We start from the raw sequence: 19,264 nt of genomic DNA on the forward strand, positions 1-19,264 counted from the left end.
GAGCAAAAATTAGGATCTTGTTGTCGAGGTGTGGAACGGCTACTCTTCGCACAATACAGTAGTTGCTCCTGTGCCTTGGGCAAACATGGTGCAACAAACTGCTTAAAAAGTGTTTTTTTTTGTTCATTGCACCAAAAGACTCCTTGATAAATGAGGCCCTATAAGAATTACTCTTCACCTCAGTCATATAACCCTGCTGCTGAGAATAAGGAGCCAGGTGCATAATGTATTGCCGTCCTGATCATCCCCAGTTTTCCTGGCTGAGACCGGAGCAGCACAAATGAGCCAACAGACCATTATAATAAAATTACCAAAGAGTAAGCTGTGACCCATTACTCAGCAGAGAACGGAACCGCCGGTGACTGCTCCATAGCAGGAGCCTAATGTGTTTATGAATGTCCTCCTCTAGTGGTGACTGAATTATCCCTTGTACTAGGACACCTGGGAGACTAATTGTAAGTGACACAGAGGACAGGACACCATAACTCTCTCTGCGGGTAGGTGGCAAAAGTCCCCAATTGCCTTCAGTCTTAGAAATAACCATGCACCTATATAAAAGCTCCGAATTACAAACTTAGGTCAGTAAAATCTTCCAACTCAGCTTCTCCAGATCAAGGAAGCTTATTGGCTATGTATGGGGATTTCCTTATGGCCTGACTGAATAAACATCAGCTACTGCCATCGACAGGGGCCCCATCAGCTCAATATCACCTGCTCTCATAGTCGTTCCTAGGACGTGCAACTTACCTATGCAGACATTCTCATCGTCTAGCTCGGCTGAGACATTCCGATAGTACCCTAGTCGACAGTGCTGGCAATGTTGACCGCGGGTGTTGTGTTTGCAGCTGACGCACGTCACCACATTCAAGAAGTCGATGTAACTGCAGCGGTTGGAGTGCCCATAACACTCACAATCTGAGGAGATGAGGGAAAAGCCTGTAAGGTGGACTTCCACTTACCCATGGCGCTGGTATCCTATACATTGTGGCTGGGGGGGTCAAATATCTAAATATCCTGCACGTTAACGCTGGTAGTCAGGCATATAAATGTCCTGTACCTTAACCCTGGTGGTCAGGCATTTAAAGGAGAAGGAAAGGTTAAAACTAAGTAAGCTTTATCAGACTGGTAAATAAAGCTATAAACATTAATGCTACAGTAAGTGTGTACACATGTTCTTTGGCATCAGACTTCCTTCTCAGAAAAATCCTTCAGGGCACGGCACGAGTCTGTGCAGTTTCCTCCCCTCTCTCCCTCCCTTCTCTGTCCTCCCCCTTCCCTCTCTGCTGTAATCTGAGCTACCAGCACAGAAGTTACTGAGCCTAAGCTAAAATGGCAGCTGCTATCTTAAACAAACAGAGGGAGTTTCTAGGGCTGTATGATATAGCTTTCTACCGAATAAATATAACGTTTGAGCTTGCACTATTGTGACTAATCTGTTGCCAATAAAATGCCAAAATGCCTTTTCTTCTCCTTTAAATATCCTGTACTTCAACACTGGTGGTCAGGAACCTAAATATCCTGTATTTCAACACTGGCAGTCAGGCATCTATAAGTCCTCTATACTTCAACCCTGGTGGTCAGGCATCTATAAGTCCTCTATACTTCAGCCCTGGTAGTCAGGCATCTATAAGTCCTCTATACTTCAACCCTGGTGGTCAGGCATCTATAAGTCCTCTATACTTCAGTCCTGGTGGTCAGGCATCTATAAGTCCACTATACTTCAACACTGGCGGTCAGGCATCTATAAGTCCTCTATACTTCAACCCTGGTGGTCAGGCATCTATAAGTCCTCTATACTTCAACCCTGGTGGTCAGGCATCTATAAGTCCTCTATACTTCAACACTGGTGGTCAGGCATCTAAATTTCTACTGTATTTCAACACTGGTGGCCCCTTTTTTCTCCTGGCCTTGACTGAAATAAATATACTGCATTTTTTGTATGGGAGCAGGTATGTAAATTCTCCGTACATTATGAATGGGGGGCAGGACATCAAATATTGCAACTGGTAAACCTGCAGGTACAGGGGCTTCTTTGCACCCCGTCTATTCCACGTGTTTCTAAACTGAGATGAACATTTGGGCAAAAAAGCACAATTTGGTGGAAACATGCAATGTGAAATATAGATAAAGGGGCATGCAGATATGAAATGAAATGAGATGGAATATGGAAAGAGAACAGAGAAGTCAAGACTTATTTGGGACTCCACTCACCCTACTGACTCTTGTACTTATACCACTCATCGGGCTTCACTTCTCTTGTATGAAACTATCGCTGTTAAATAAACCAATTACTAAGTGATCGGGGGGGGGGGGATTAAAAAGGCCAAGTTAAAGAACTCTCAGAATGGAAACTTAGCAACTTTTATCCAACAAAGCAGTGACCTTAGAGAGAGATGAGATTCCCAGGTAGGAACCAATAGAAACCTCACAAGCGACCTGGTGTTTGTGCGGCCCGCTTACCTGTTACACTCTTGCCCAGTGTTTCGCTGACTTTGACAGTAGAAGGCTCCAGGGGAATGGAGCTCTTTGGTGCAGCTTTGGTAAAAGATAAAAAGTTTCCTGTTCATAATTATTATCCGGAGCAAGTAAGAACTGAGCGGAGGGACTATGACCAACAGGAAATGCAATATCTACTAACAGGCAAGTCTGTTAATTAAAATTTAAGATGATTCTATTTGAAAGAGCAACGGGGGATTTGCCTTGACATAATCAGAAAAGAAATCTCATCTTACGAGATTGGGAGAAGCAGTTGTCTTCTGCCCATAACTTCCTGTGTGTGGCTAGAAAGGGACTAGGAAGTGCTAGGAGAAGGACAAAGTCTTAAGCAACTTTATATTCGCTACTTAGGTCTAGTACTTAGGTATAGTTCTAGGCTATCTATATTCTACAACTACATTCGTTTTGCACCCTTTGAGAAATGGTCACTAGATGGGACCCCTTACCGACTGGATTCTCAATCTGGCCTAATCAATAGCTGAAGGTGCCAGATTTTAGAAAGGTGATCTTTTTGGCACTATATGGGGGCACCAAATATCTACACCTTAAGACCAATTCCTAAAGCCTATAAGGTACCTGTCTTGGTGTGCTTCTTGCCAGAGGCCGGTGGGAGAGGCAATTCTCTGCTTATAGAAGGAGCAGCTGGATATCAAGCAAAAAATGATTTCAAAACAATTGTCTCAAATCTCCAAACTCAACTACACAATCCAGTCTTCTGTAAACATGGAGCACAAAGCAAAAGACATACCCACACAGCTGTATAGAACATGTCTAACTTTGACCACAAGGAAGAGGACAACTCTCGGAATACCACTTTCTACATCACACATCTAGTGCCATGGGGCTACTCTACAGACCATTCCCTTGTAGCTACAAGGTACCTGTCTTGGTCTGCTTCTTGCTTGAAGCCGGAGTGGTGGTCATTTGTCTATTTACAGGAGATGGAACTAGAACACAAAGAGGAATGTGATGCAAAAAACATGAAGCCTCCATGCACCCTGCCTGGCCAGATACTATAGTGGGACCATTCAGTAGACCAGAAGGAAATAGGACTTGTCATAAATATATAGCTAATAAAAATGATAGGGATGCCAACGTTATCAGGACCTTTACGTCCCCTTGTGTCCAGGAAAATTACATAAATGCTGGGGTCATCCCACCCAACCCCCTACAGGACTGGGGGGCACTTTCTAAGCTGCAGAAGGTGTTGGAGCTCTTTCCTCCTCCATATTGAATTCGGTTGCATATTGTAACTGGCAGTAGGTATAAATCTGATCATAGCAACTACGGGATAATAGAGAAAGTCGTATCTTTATACATATATAGAATAATCATTTAGGGTAGCTATTGGGTATAGCTCATATTACTATGAAGGTTGAATCATTGTGCCCACAGCTACTGAGTACCTGTCTTGGTCTGCTTCTTGCCTGAAGCTGGTGTCACAGCCAATTCCCTGAGTACGGGAGGCGCCGCTATAACAAAGAGAGGAACGTCAGGCAGAGACATGGAGCCTCCATAGGGCACACTGTCTGCCATCACAGCCTTCCATTCCGCATTCACCTGGGCAGCCTATAAATCCTATTACATATGCAGTTGGTAGAGTTATACACACTAGCCTTCGGCCTTAGCTTTCTGACCTATATATGAAATGGAACATGTTGTATATAAATCACATGGATGCGGAGCTGCCTTACAGACGCTGGGTTTTCATTGCTAATTATCTGCAACCTGATTTTCCTACTTAACCTTCCCTAAACAAGTGTATCATTCATCATGTAAAGGCAGGCTTCTATATGTAAACTAATGGTTAGATACAGAGGAAACTGGATCAAAGTGCCATGGTATTGACTCAGTCTAAACACAGGCTGTTCTCCTATAAAGGAACAACCATCTCTTAAGGTGGCCATACACGGGCCAATAGTAGCTCCCGATATAGGTCCCTTGGACCAATTCGGCAGCTAATCGGCCCGTGTATGGGCACTACCGACGGGCCTGCCCGACCGATATCTGGCCTGAAATCGGGCAGATCTCGATCGGGCAGGTTAGAAAATCTAGTCGGATTGGGGACCACATTGGCTCGTTGATGTGGTCCCTGGACCAACTTTGCTTATACCCGTTATTATATCAGTCGTTTGGCCCCATCGTTTGAATTACCCTGAGTTCTCCCAATATCGCCCACCCGTAAGTGGGGTGAGATCGCTAGTGCAGAGAGCGCAATTGCGCTCTCTGCACTGGAAGAGCCTAATTTCTGGTATAAAAAACGGAAATTTGGCTCTTAAAGTTACCAGGAGCGGCTTTTTGCCTCCCCTGGTAACTGGGGCGCTTCTGCTGCCTGAGGCGAGTTTCTCAACTCGCCTAATGGCAGAAGCGCCCCTGCTTGGACCGATTCAACAGCTTATCAGCCCGTGTATGGGAAACAACGACGGGCCTGCCCAACCAATATCTGGCCTGAAATTGACCAGATATCAATTGGCAGGTTAAAAAATTCAGTCGGATCGGCTTGTTGATGCGGTCCCCGAACCGACTGCGCCTATTCCAGTCATTATAACGACTGAATTAGCCTAAATTCCCCCAATATCGCCCACACTTAGGTAGGGATATCGGGAGAAGATCCGCTCGCTTGGTGACCTCTTTACGTGTACGTATATGGCCACCTTTAGGTAGTATCCAGTGCCTCAATGGGCTGCCAAGGGCCCTCCAGAATACCTTTTACCAAACCCCCAATTTTCAAACTACATCCTCCTAATTTCCAAATAAAAATGGGAATGATCATGAAATAAGCAAAATGGTTAAGAGCAGGAGATCCCATGGACACCTGGTCCCACAGGGAGCTTTCCTGTATCCTAGTGGGCCAGTCCAACACTGTATGGATCACTCCCATTGGCCTCTATCCTGATGGTAACGTCTGTGGTTAATCAGTCTAAGGCAGCAGTTCTCAACCTGTGGGTCGGGACCCCTTTTGGGGGTCAAACGACCCTTTCACAGGGGTCGCCTAAGACCATCGGAAAACACATATTTCCGATGGTCTTAGAAATAATTTTATGGCTGGGGGGTCACCACAACAAGAGGAACTGTATGGAAGGTTGAAAACCACTGGTCTAAGGGCTCTGCTAGGCAAGGGCACTGCCAGTAGGTGGACAGCACCAAGGCATTAAAAGTCACGTTCATGCACAAAGGTAATTGAATATCCCCTTTGGAGTGAGGGGTATGCTGGGTAGAAGGACAAGTGACAGCCAGGGGATATTTCTGTATTTATGGAGAGACATTGTTGCTCTGTTCCATCGTTGCTGCTGACACCAGTGCTTTGTTGATACTAATTCCATTAGTGACAAGGAGAGGAGGCCCGTCAGCGTCCGTGACATTGTGAGCACAGAGCACAGGGTAATATTCGCTGGGTAAATCCCAAGGGTAAACATATTATCAGTTTGGTATTTGTTGGTCTCCACCCCCCTTCCCCCCCAAAAAGCTGTCAGAGCCCTTAGACTGCTGAGAGATGAGAGCTGGAATCTCATAGAATATTAAGGGAAACTGTTAATTTGTTGCAGAACTTCGGGGGTTTGTAACTTATCTTCATTCACTGTAAATTCTTATTAGAGTTCTACTCTGACCCCCTGCTGGATTTAAGGTGCCACTGGGTGTTATACGTCAATTAGTTCAAGTGTTGTGGTCTAATCTTTCCCACTACTTGAGTTATAGACTCCCGCCCCCTTCCCCTGTAAGCTTCCATAAGAGTGCTTAATCCCACCCACTGCTTGAGTTACATACTTCCAGCCCCTCCCACTTGAGTTATAGACTCCCGCCCCCTTCCCCTGTAATCTTCCATAAGAGTGCTTAATCCCACCCACTGCTTGAGTTACATACTTCCAGCCCCTAACACTTGAGTTATAGACTCCCAGCCCCTTCCCCTGTAAGCTTCCATAAGAGTGCTTAATCCCACCCACTGCTTGAGTTACATACTCCCAGCCCCTCCCACTTGAGTTATAGACTCCCAGCCCCTTCCCCTGTAAGCTTCCATAAGGGTGCTTAATCCCACCCACTGCTTGAGTCACATACTCCCAGCCCCTCCCACTTGAGTTATAGACTCCCGCCCCCTTCCCCTGTAAATTTCCATAAGAGTGCCTAATCCCACCCACTGCTTGAGTTACATACTTCCAGCCCCTCCCACTTGAGTTATAGACTCCTGCCCCCTTCCCCTGTAATCTTCCATAAGAATGCTTAATCCCACCCACTGCTTGAGTTACATACTTCCAGCCCCTAACACTTGAGTTATAGACTCCCAGCCCCTTCCCCTGTAAACTTCCATAAGAGTGCTTAATCCCACCCACTGCTTGAGTCACATACTCCCAGCCCCTCCCACTTGAGTTATAGACTCCCTGTCGTCCCCCCCCCCCTTACTCCCTGTTCCCTAATGCCACCCACTGCTTGCCTTACAGGCTCACTGTCCCACCCCTATAGCTGCCATTAGAGTCTTTTAGTTCAGCCCATTCCTTTTTGCCTCCTTCTCCCCCCAACCTTACCGACCTGTGTCGAGGGAGGGAGGTGGTTAAATCATGGGGGGGTGGGTATGTTGGCGGTGGGGAATAGGCATCAGGGGCGGAAAACTTGTGCATTGGGTTCCGTGGGGAGGTCTTGGACCTGGGGAGTGGGTCAGAGCGCATAAGAGTAAGTGTCACAGGGGGAGAAATTTAGGAAATAGGGGGAATTACAAATTTACCAGCAATTACATTGTTGGTAGAGTTATACCAGCCCTAGCAGGTGATTTCCACGCTAGGCCAATGAACTACAGGCTGGGTGGCAGCCCTACATGTCCCTGCACCTATAAGTTACCCTCACTGGGCTCTTGTTCAGCCCCCAACTCCCATCTGCAATGAACCCAATCTAAACAAAATAGGGGTGCACAGAACCCTTGCTTTTGGTTTTCAGCCGAACCCCCTAATTCTTGGCTACGAATTGGCAAACCGAATCCAAACCTGGAGGCGCAAGAGCAAATTGCCAACTTGGTTCGTTCAGGTTCTCGGATTCGGCCGGATCCTGCTATAAATCGCTCTGATTTGTCCAAATCCCAAATTGAATCCTGGATTCGGTGCATCCCTAGCACAACCCTACATTGGATGGGACTGAAAGTGGCCAAAGTGATTGAGATCGGCAGAATGTGCCCAACGCTCTGTATTCTGTACCTGTTGTCTCAGTTCAAGTCGGGTTATAGAAACAGACTGGTCTGAGCCCCCCGTCAGGCAACGTCAGATCTGTAAGTTATTTTATCTCATTTGCTATACAAGTTCTACTTACGGCCCACAATCACGTATTCTGCTGACAGCCCGTGGGTTAAGAGATTGCTCTCTGTAGTGCTTTAACACAGTATAAGGCCTGGGGGATGATTTGACTTTAATATGGAAAGGCCTTTTTTTTCCTTCCAAGCTTCTACAGATGGATAGTTACAAGTCAGTGTCGACTAGTGCGAGCCCTGGGGGTGCTAAATGCCATTGGACAGGTGGCTGTAGCTCAGGGCAATTTTGCTAGGCCCATGTTTCCAAGGTAACAGCCCCCAACTCTGTCTGCTGGAAGCATTTGATCATCGGTGATGAGAGAGAATGGGAGATGGGCACAAAGGGCTTTGACTGCAGCTCCAGACTGCCGGGAAGGGACACAAAGGGAAAACTTGGAGTGGAAGGTTAAATAATGATTATGTGCAATTAGTTTTATGGCTCAAATTAATGTTTATACCTATTATATTTTACCTAATCCATGTGTGTTTGTGTTGTGTATGTTTATAATATATGGGTGCCACCGTAATAGCACCTAAACACTCCCAAGTCCTCACTAGCAGAGCAAAAGACTGGGCCAAGTGCTAGCAATCATTCCCTTGCAGTGGCAAATGTAGGGTTAAATCAGTCAGAGCCGACTTGTACTGCCTGCCTATAGAGCTGTTTAGGGTGAAGACACACTGAGCTACTTTTTCACCACTACTAAACACCAGAAAATCCCCTGCCATAGACAATACTAAGAATTGCCTCTCCTAAAACACACAGTTATCAGTAAATGATCGGCATTGTCTATTTTAGTAACCACAAGTAGCTGCTACTAGTAGCTCTGTCTGTCTTCACCCTTAAGGTGGCCATATACCTTCAGATCCGCTCGCTTGGCGATGTTGCCAAGGGGAGTGGATCTTCTCCGGATATCTCCCACCTACAGGTGGGCGATATTGGGTGAATCCAGGCTAATTCGGTCATTTGGCCCTCGGGCGAAATTATTGAATTAGAACAACGGGTATAGGCTAAGTCGGATTGGGGACCGCATCAACGAGCCGAAGCGGTCCCCGATCCGACTAGATTTTTTAACCTGCACGATCGAGATTGGGCCAATTTCAGGCCAGATGTCGGTTGGGTATGGCCGTCGTTTCTGCCCATACACGGGCCAATTAGCTACCGAATCAGTCTAAAGGTCCCCATACAGGTCCCCATACATCTACGGTAGGCGATATCGGGTAACAAGCTGCTTTAAAAAAAGATAATCCGTTCGTTTGGCCCTGGGGCCAAATGATCGGATTACATTTGCGGCCATGGGCAGTCGGTTCGGGGACCGCATCAACGAGCCGATGCGGCCCCCGATCCGACTGGATTTTCTAACCTGGCCGATCGATATCTGGCCAATTTCAGGCCAGATATCGGTCGGCCAGCCCGCTCGTTTCTGCCCATACACAGGCCGATTAGCTGCCGAATCGCTCCAAGGGACCGATATCGGCAGCTTCTATCGGCCCGCGTATGGGGGCCTTAAGGGACCCATATTGGCAGCTACAATCGGCCTGTGTATGGGGACCTTTAGATGTTTAGATGCTGTTGGGCTGGAAGGAGATGACCATCTTTACCAGGAAAGAATGGCTCATTCAGCCCAGCGCTGACCCAATCACACATCCCATAGTAACCACCTGTGGCTTTACCGTTTCCGCTGTGCCTACACTAAGGAGTTTTGCCGCCAAACGTACCTTGGATTTTTTCCGGCAACTTGGGCTTTTGATCCAACACCGGAGGGGTCAGTGACATCTGGACAACTTTAAACAGACACAATTCAGTGAGTGAGACAGAAGCAGAGAGATCGGACATCATTGCTCAGACTACTGCAGCAGCAAGCACAGCGAGGTTAAAGGACAAGTCAACCTAAAGTATAATTGTCTAATAAAAGAGAACACAATTCTAAGCAACTTTGCAATATACACTTGTTACATATTTGCAATGGTTTTTGAGTTATTTGTTTGTTTAATTGATATTAATTAGAATCATGTTTTCTTTTAATAGGGGTTGAGGGGTTGACATGTCCTTTAAAGTTCGACCAACTTTATCGGTTTGACCATGAAACCCCTGTGCATGGGACCTTTAGGGTGAAGACACACTGGGCTACAAGTAGCAGCTACTTTTTAACGGCTACTAAATCCCCTGCCATAGACAGTACTGAGAATTGCCTCTGCTAAACACACATAGAGACAATTATCAGTAAATGATCAGCATTGTCTGTTTTAGTAGCCGTGACAAGTAGCTGCTACTAGTAGCTCTGTGTGTCTTCACCCTCTTACGGCAGTGCCTACAGAAGATTGCATATATCCCAGGTTTATTGTGTGTTGCTGAACTACAAGCCCCAGCCAGCGGCCTATCCCACATACGCTGAATGTATTTATCAGGCTGCCTTGAATAACGACTCTTTAATTATAAAGATATCAGAAGGCCAGTGCCAGCTGTCGAAGCCCAAGCAAGTCCTTGTGTAATGGGGGAATTTAAGATGAAGAGCGGATTAAAATGGAGCGAGCCAGCTGTAGTTATGATTCCCCCACCCATATAGAGGGGTATGGAGTTTCACTTAATCCTGCTCGCTGTGATAAAGAAGGCAATTATGTCTTCATATTGCTTGGCCTTCTTCCCAAGGATGCATAAGGGGAGATTTATACATCTGACTCTCTCCGTGCCGAGCATCATCATGGGATTCCCTGGCTACTGCCTGATAAATGGCTTGATGGGATAAGAGTTTGCCGAGATTCCTGGCCTACACCGTGCAATGAAAGCAAAACTAGCATTAGCGCTGCTCGTACCGCTACCAGCCAAGGTAAGCAGAGAAAGGCAGAGCTACATAGTGTATGGAGTCGGACCTACCTTCTGTGCGAGCAGGGAAGTGCTCAGAGTGGGGCGAGACCGCCTGTAAAGGGGCCGCAACAGAGAAGCTGCTTTCATGGGGCTGCATGTCTAACATAGGATAACTGGGTTAGTGGTTTAGTATTTAGATTAACTACCCAACAGGGGCTAGGTAGACAAGGGCCTAAAACATATTTGGTTTTTATATCTTGAATGTTAATAGGACCTACAAAGTCTTTTTTGCCTTGGACCCCCACCAAAACTAAAAGATAGCCCATGGGTAAAGGTCCCCATACACTGGCAGATCCGCTCGCTTGGCGATGTTGCCAAGTGAGCGGATATTCTCCCGATATCCCCCAACTACAGGTGGGCGATAGCGGGAGAATCCAGGCTAACTCGATCGTTTGGCCCGGGGGCCAAACGATCGCATTATAACGATGGGTATAGGTAAAGTCGGTCTGGGGACTGCATCAACGAGCCAATGCGGCCCCGATCCGACTAGATTTTCTAACCTGCCCGATTTCAGGCCAGATATCGGTCGGGCAGTCCCGTCGGTAGTGCCCATACACGGGCCGATTAGCTGCTGAATCTGTCCATGGGACCCATATTGGCAGCTACTAATGGCCTGTGTATGGGGACCTTTAAGGCCTGGATTCTCCTGATACCACCCACCCGTAGGTGGGGATATCGGGAGAAGATCCGCTCACTTGGCGACATCGCCAAACGAGCGGATCTGCCAGTGTATGGACACCTTTACCCATGGGCTATCTTTGAGTTTTGGTGGGGGTCCAAGGCAAAAAAGACTTTTTAGGTCCTGTTAACATTCAAGATATAAAATGCTCAGAGTGGGGCGAGACCGCCTGTAAAGGGGCCGCAACAAAGAAGCTGCTTTCATGGGGCTGCATGTCTAACATAGGATAACTGGGTTAGGTGTGAGAGCTGTGGTTTAGTATTAACTACCCAACACTAACCACTAACCAACTACGGGTGGGCAATATCGGGAGAATCCAGGGTAATTCGAACATTTGGCCCTGGGTATAGGCAAAGTTGGTCCGGGGACCACATCAACGAGCCGATGCGGTCCCCGATCCGACTTTTCTAACCTGCCCGATCGATATCTGCCTGATTTCAGCCCAGATATCGGTTGGGCAGGCCCGTCGGGAGTGCTAATACACGGGCTGATTAGCTGCTTAATCACTCCAAGGGACCCATATCGGCAGCTACTATTGTAGCTGCCGATACCGGTCCCTTGGAGTGATTCAGCAGCTTATTGGCCCATGTAGGGGCAGAAACGAGGGGCCTGCCCGACCGATATCTGGCCTGAAATTGGCCAGATATCAATCGGGCAGGTTAAAAGATTTAATCGGATCGGGGACCACATTGGCTCATTGATGCGGTCCCCAAACCGACTGCCCCATTACCGCCAATATAATTCGATCGTTTGGCCCCAGGGCCTACACGCTCCCCGATATCGCCCACCCGTAGGTGGGGATATCGGGTGAAGATCCGCTCGCTTGCCGAGCAAATCTTAACGTGTATGGGGACATTAAGTGGTGGCCCTTCATATCTTGCTAGAACTATCTGTGAGCTGTAGTCCAACAGCATCTGGTGGGCCAAAGGTTTGGCCATCATGATTACTATATAACCAGCTACTGCGCTCATTTTAAAATTCTGATTTTGTGTTTACTTCCCCTTTAAAACCAACCCCAATGGGACGCAGCTTAGGTTAATCGGAACAAGCAAGGCTTTTTGTTGGCAGTTTCCATTTAGGCAGTGCGAGGCTATGATGCTTCAGTAGTCAAAGATGGAAAGTCAACATAGATTAATGGAATCGATAGCATTGTCTGCTGCTAAATTGCTGTCTTCCAGCCTTCCAGCTCTCAAACCATCAAGTGCAGAGCGAACTCCAGAGAGCTGCGTTTTGGCCGTACAGGATCAACCCATCAAAATGGTGTCTAAATGTATTTTTTCCCAGTCAGGGAGATTTCTTTTTCTGATGCTTTAGTAATAAACAGTAGCAAGGCACCAGGCCTATATACCCTGAATATATAGAGTCTAGCTGTTCTATACCAAGCCCACAATCACAATAATTACAATCATAGAAGCATACTGGTAGCTACTACTACAAATGGGTCATTGTTGAAGTCTTTCACGTCTCCATAGAGTATATTTCTACCTAGCAACAAGTGACACCTACTCAATGCCTTGGGACAGTACATGGTAAGGAATATAATTAATAAACTAAAGTGACTACATAAGAAGGTAAAACTAATTAAGGTGCTAGAGAAAGCTGCCATCTATTACTACTATAACTAGTAAAGGAGTAGGAGGAGGCCACTAGACGATCTATGTTGTAATGTACCTCTTTTATTTTCCGTGTACTCGGGAATAATAGGCAGATCTGTCCTTTCAAGTATGGGATCCACTGCTAATGACAAGGCAATTAAATAAAACAGACATTAGAGGAAGGTGGTAGAGGAGAATAAACCATATTAAAGGAGCCATGCAGTTTCCATAAGAGTTACTTTACTACAGTGGATCATGGAGACCCTCCCTAAACAGCACAGGGGCCTAATCGTGGATCTTTAACGTAAAGATTCACTGCTCTACAATAAATGCTCCACTGAGTAGATAATCCATTCACTAGACTCACCACCCAGCCACCAAGGGGCCCACCATCCAACCACCCAACCACTGGAGCTCCTTGCTCCTGGTCTGCTACTTACTTCCCTGTTAAAAATTAAAGATGGCCGTGTGTTTCACAGTGGAACACACAGCAGCAGAGCAGGAAGCGGTGATGGTGATTGATATCACTGAGTTGACTGATTGATATTGATATGGTGATTGATATCACTGAGGTGCACTGACTAGACCCAGCACCCAACCACCAAGGGGCCCACCACCGGAGCTCCTTGCGCCTGCTCTGCTACTTACTTTGCTGTTAAAAAAAAGATGGCCGTGCGTTTCAGAGTGGAATGCACAGCAGCAAAGCAGGAAGTGGTGATGATGATTGATATCACTGAGTAGATAGTCCACTGACTAGACCCACCACCCAACCACCGGAGCTCCTTGCTCCTGCTCTGCTCTGCTACTTACTTCGCTGTTGAAAATTAAAGATGGCCGTGTGTTTCACAGTGGAACGCACAGCAGCAGAGCAGGAAGCGGTGATGGTGATTGATATCACTGAGTAGATAGTCCACTGACTAGACCCACCACCCAACCACCGGAGCTCCTTGCTCCTGCTCTGCTACTTACTTCCCTGTTAAAAATTAAAAATGGCCGTGTGTTTCACAGTGGAACGCACAGCAGCAGAGCAGGAAGCGGTGATGATGATTGATATCAACCAAGCCTAGTGCCACAGGCTCCACCCACTTATATATTGTTCTCTTTAAATATCTCACATGATATAGCAGTACACCTGAAACACATCTTGGATTGAAAAATATCTCTTCTTAGATCTTAGTGACATCATCTCTCCCTAGTGATGTCACTTGTGTCACATGACTTGTATATTATAATGTACGTTCTACTTTAATATATCAGCATATTAAAGGTCCCCAAGTGATCCATGACCAGTATAAAAACACTTGGCTTATATAAAGCTTTGTATATTCATCTCAATAACTTCTAATATCCTTATATTATACAATAGGGGGGTACATATTTCCCTATAGTTCTTTTTGGTCCATTCTTACCAGTGGTCACACAAAGATTAGGCCGTTTGATACAACAACACAAGCCTATAGTAACTCCATGCCAATAATAAGAAGGCAGTAATTATTTATAAGCATCTAGAATGCACAATGGAATAACTAGGTCAGCTGTATATACGCTGGTTCTACTATGGGAACTACCTATGCATTAATGACTGTGGGGGGGGGGGGGCTGCTGGGATTGAAAGCGTTGGTGACCAACCTTGCGGAGAGGTGGAAATAAGTGTCTCGGGGAAGGTGAGTGAATCGGATGTTGGGACGGGCCTGGCCGTGGTCTCTGCTCGTGGTTTCTCAGATACTAATGAGACACAAGACAGGACAAAGTGTGCAGGTCCGTATGGTACTGAGTTCTATTGAAAGATGAGTGTCACCGACATATCCAGTTGTAACATAGTTGTATTATTTAGCTTAAGTAGCGTTCATTGTACCATACACCAGGCTAGGACTATGCCACCAATCAGTAGGTAGCCTTTAGATTAACAAAAACAAAGATTTGATTGGTTGCTGGACTTCCACAGTCTAGTAACCCATAGCAACCAACCAGTTAGGTTTAAGCTATCCAGGGTCGGACTGGGCCACCAGGACACCGACCCAGGCTCCTCCTGCCGGACCGCTCCTCCCCTGACGCGTTAAATTTACACGCTCGGGGGAGGATGTCAGGTGGGGGGCCCTGCAATGTGGGTTAGGGGGCCCCTGCAGGGAGGGGGGGCGTCGCAGGCACCTGCAGGACCCCCCAGTCCAACCCTGAAGCTATCTACTGCAGTTAGATAAACAAACAAAACAAACATTTGGTTGGTTGCTGGACTTCCACAGTCTAGTAACCCATGGCAACCAACCAGTTAGGTTTAAGCTATCTACTGCAGTTAGATTAACAAAAACAAACATTTGATTGGTTGCTGGACTTCCACAGTCTAGTACCCCATAGCAACTAACCAGGCAGTTAGGTTTAAGCTATCTCCTACACTTAGAAAACATTAGATGCTACAGATCTGTCTTGTCTCTAGTGAAAGGGTTACACATGAATACTAATGGTTCTCAAGGATAACCCAGAAGGTAGAAATACCCACATCAACTCATAAAATGATTGGATCCCTGCTTGAAGATTCATGGGTTTGATGCCCTCACTACACTGTGTAACCAAACTTGAGTAGCCCAAACTTGAGTAGGCCCAAACTTGAGTAGGCCCAAACTTGAGTAGGTCAGGCCCATGTTCCCAATGGTGAGAGGAACCACTAATTCTGTTGGCAACACAAAGATAGTTGGAGTCGTGGAAAAAAAAGATAGCAGTGAAAGTAAAGGCAAGCAGCATGGGCAGAGGATGGAGCGATGTGGTGGAATGGCGGTGGAAAGGAGGACAACACACAAGGAAATGAAGGAATCTACTCACTGCCAAAGGCGGTACCAGCCGCTGCACCTGTAAGGGAAAATTAAGTAATTAGCTGGGGGTTACTCTCCAACTAGCTGGGTTCTCTAACAGAACAAAGGGGGCATCTGGGGAGAGACGTGTGCCAGCAAGCTGTTAAAAGCCCAAGGGTATCTGACTTTGACTGCGAAGGACTGGAGAGAGGAGGAAGGAAACCAGGCTGGACAATAAGCAATAGGGAAAGGCAACTTTATAAACATGTACGGTTTAACTTCCAATGTTCTCCCACCTCAACATCTTAAGGTGCCCATACACGTTAAGATTTGCTCCCTGGCGAGGTCACCAAGCGAGCGGATCTTCACCCGATATCCGGGGAGCGTGTAGGCTAATTTGATCGAATTATATTGCCGGCAATGGGGCAGTCAGTTTGGGGACCTCATCAATGAGCCGATGCGGTCCCCGATCTGACTGAATTTTCTAACCTGGCCGATCGATATCTGCCCATTTTCAGGCCAGATATCGGTTGGGTATGGCCGTCGTTTGCGCCCCCGATAAGCTGTCGAATCGTTCCAAGGGACCGATATCGGCAGTTACAATCGGCCCGTGTATGGGGATCTTAAGTATGGTTAACTGGGTAGCCCCTTCCCTGTCTGTATATTTGTATTTATACCAACAGATATGGGGGCGGACATATTGTCGGCCTTCTTCTTCTTCTTTAAAGTCCTACATTACTCTAAATACCGGTGCACAGAGTTTCTCCAACTCCGACTCAGCTCCTGTGACTGGCAGGCAGTTGGGCTGGCACTGATAGTCATTATGGGCACTGAGTTGGAACAAGCATTGGTCTCTGAAAGCCAGTTCTGCTAACAAAAGAGCGCCTTTTGCTTGATGGAAGGAAGCCTGAGAGTTAATGCTCGGCTGCTGAAGGGCAGAGGAAACAGAGTGCAGAGCGCAGGAAAAATAGAGAGAACAAGGATCTCAGTTTAAGCTCTGCGTGTCTTTGTCGGGCCCTTTGAAGGGATACAGGCTGCTGGCTCAATCTGACAAGCCTTCTCTCTTTGAAAATCCTCTCTTCCCGGTGACACTCTAGTCACAAGTCCTCTGAACGATTCCGCTCTCTCTTTGATCAATTTAAAAGTGCAGATGTTTAAAGAGAGGAAGGAAGGGGGAGATAAAAAAAAGGAACACCGATTGATTTGGAAAGCGATGACAGCATGCAAGCTGGAAAATCAATCTCTGGATCTGCGCCTTCGGAATGTTTAAAGTGGCAACGCCTGCGTGCCCTCTGGCTAACCAAACTCTGCCGGCCCAATATGCACTGACAAATAAGCACGCACCCCAAATCCCCCCCTAACTGGCCTTCAGGCTGGGCCCCCTTAGCCCATAACAAGGTTACAGATATATAGAAACATTGGGGTAACAGTCACCCCGCTATAGTTCCAGGGGTACCCAGGGCACAAATAAGCACTCACCCCAAATCCCCCCCTAACTGGCCTTCAGGCTGGGCCCCCTTAGCCCATAACAAGGTTACAGATATATAGAAACATTGGGGTAACAGTCACCCTGCTATAGTTCCAGGGGTACCCACGGCACAAATAAGCACTCACCCCAAATCCCCCCTAACTGGCCTTCAGGCTGGGCCCCCTTAGCCCATAACAAGGTTACAGATATATAGAAACATTGGGGTAACAGTCACCCCGCTATAGTTTCAGGGGTACCCAGGGCACAAATAAGCACTCACCCCAATCCCCCCCTAACTGGCCTTCAGGCTGGGCCCCCTTAGCCCATAACAAGGTTACAGATATATAGAAACATTGGGGTAACAGTCACCCTGCTATAGTTCCAGGGGTACCCAGGGCACAAATAAGCACTCACCCCAAATCCCCCCTAACTGGCCTTCAGGCTGGGCCCCCTTAGCCCATAACAAGGTTACAGATATATAGAAACATTGGGGTAACAGTCACCCTGCTATAGTTCCAGGGGTACCCAGGGCACAAATAAGCACTCACCCCAAATCCCCCCTAACTGGCCTTCAGGCTGGGCCCCCTTAGCCCATAACAAGGTTACAGATATATAGAAACATTGGGGTAACAGTCACCCCGCTATAGTTCCAGGGGTACCCAGGGCACGATTAAGCACTCACCCCAAATCTCCCCCTAACTGGCCTTCAGGCTGGGCCCCCTTAGCCCATAACAAGGTTACAGATATATAGAAACATTGGGGTAACAGTCACCCCGCTATAGTTCCAGGGGTACCCAGGGCACAAATAAGCACTCACCCCAAATCTCCCCCTAACTGGCCTTCAGGCTGGGCCCCCTTAGCCCATAACAAGGTTACAGATATATAGAAACATTGGGGTAACAGTCACCCTGCTATAGTTCCAGGGGTACCCAGGGCACAAATAAGCACTCACCCCAAATCTCCCCCTAACTGGCCTTCAGGCTGGGCCCCCTTAGCTCATAACAAGGTTACAGATATATAGAAACATTGGGGTAACAGTCACCCTGCTATAGTTCCAGGGGAACTGCCCCTTATTTATATGGCATAGATCACTGATCCCCAACCAGTGGCTCAGGGGCAACCATGTTGATCCCCAACCCCTTGGATGTTGCTCCCAGTGGCCTCACAGTAGCTGCTTATCTTTGAATTCCTGGCTTGGGGGCAAGTTTTGGTTGCATAAATACCAAGTCTTCTCCCAAACAGAGCCTTCTATAGGCTGCCAGTCCACATAGGACTGGCAGCCAATCATAGCTCTTATTTGGCACCTTATTTGTGTTGCTCCCCAACACTTTTTCCATTTGAATGTTGCTCAAAGCTATAAAAGCTTATGGACCCCTGGCATAGATGTGCCAGTTTGCCTTTTGGTTTGCCAGCATTGTACCCAGGTTTCTACCACAGTTCTTGCCTCGCTTACATTCATAGCCACCTACATGCATTTGGTGATCCATTGGGTGTCGGGGTATAGGAACCAGAACGCCAAGACTTGCTCCGGAAGTTCTTTTTACATCTCCCGCAGTCTTGCCCCGTGGTATTGTGTTCGCACTCGCACTGCAAGGCTCCATCGCGGAAGTTGCACGCGTTGGCATGAAGGTTGCACTTACACCTGCAAGAGACAGCGAGACATGAGGAACGGCAGAGAGACATCTCAGCATCAATGAGAGAAGCAGCTTTGGGAGGCTGGAGAGAGAGCAAGGCAGTGATACATTAACATAGAAGTCCATCGGCATGAAGGAATATTCTACGGCTGACAGCGAAGAGGGTAATTTTATCTAATGAGTGTTAGGCAAATGTCTAGCTCTGGGCCCCCAGGCTGTTACCAATTACAGAGCTACACATCCATAGCCAGCCAGCTGACAGTTGTGCTTTATATCTGCCGAGTTTATTTTCATGGGCTGATGGGTATGTCCATGTATGTAATACTCCTTAAGGTCCCCATACATGGGCCGATTGGAGCTGCCGATATGGGTCCCTTAGACCAATTCGGCAGCTGATCGGCCCGTGTAGTGGCAGAAACGAGGGGCCTGCCCGACCGATATCTGGCCTGAAATTGGGCAGATATTGATCGGCCAGGTTAA

The 19,264-nt window shown here is 47.2% G+C and overlaps 1 protein-coding gene across 2 annotated transcripts in view; it reads right to left on the reverse strand.

Annotated features, from left to right (window-relative positions):
- ntng2 (netrin G2) overlaps window positions 1–19,264 on the reverse strand; it is an 87,933-nt gene that overhangs the window by 4,903 nt on the left and 63,766 nt on the right. The window contains exons 4-12 of one of the 2 annotated variants that reach the window (XM_004916668.4): window positions 18,620–18,792; window positions 15,714–15,740; window positions 12,976–13,041; window positions 9,479–9,544; window positions 3,903–3,968; window positions 3,378–3,443; window positions 3,073–3,138; window positions 2,461–2,535; window positions 748–915 (exon numbers count right to left, since the gene is read on the reverse strand). In XM_004916668.4, the coding sequence (XP_004916725.1) occupies window positions 748–915; window positions 2,461–2,535; window positions 3,073–3,138; window positions 3,378–3,443; window positions 3,903–3,968; window positions 9,479–9,544; window positions 12,976–13,041; window positions 15,714–15,740; window positions 18,620–18,792 (773 nt within the window). The remainder of the gene's footprint in view (window positions 1–747; window positions 916–2,460; window positions 2,536–3,072; window positions 3,139–3,377; window positions 3,444–3,902; window positions 3,969–9,478; window positions 9,545–12,975; window positions 13,042–15,713; window positions 15,741–18,619; window positions 18,793–19,264) is intronic. The other variant, XM_002936176.5, reaches the window with a different exon arrangement.

This window comes from Xenopus tropicalis, chromosome 8 (assembly GCF_000004195.4).
Source record: "Xenopus tropicalis strain Nigerian chromosome 8, UCB_Xtro_10.0, whole genome shotgun sequence".
In the NCBI taxonomy this organism is placed as follows: Eukaryota; Metazoa; Chordata; class Amphibia; order Anura; family Pipidae; genus Xenopus; species Xenopus tropicalis.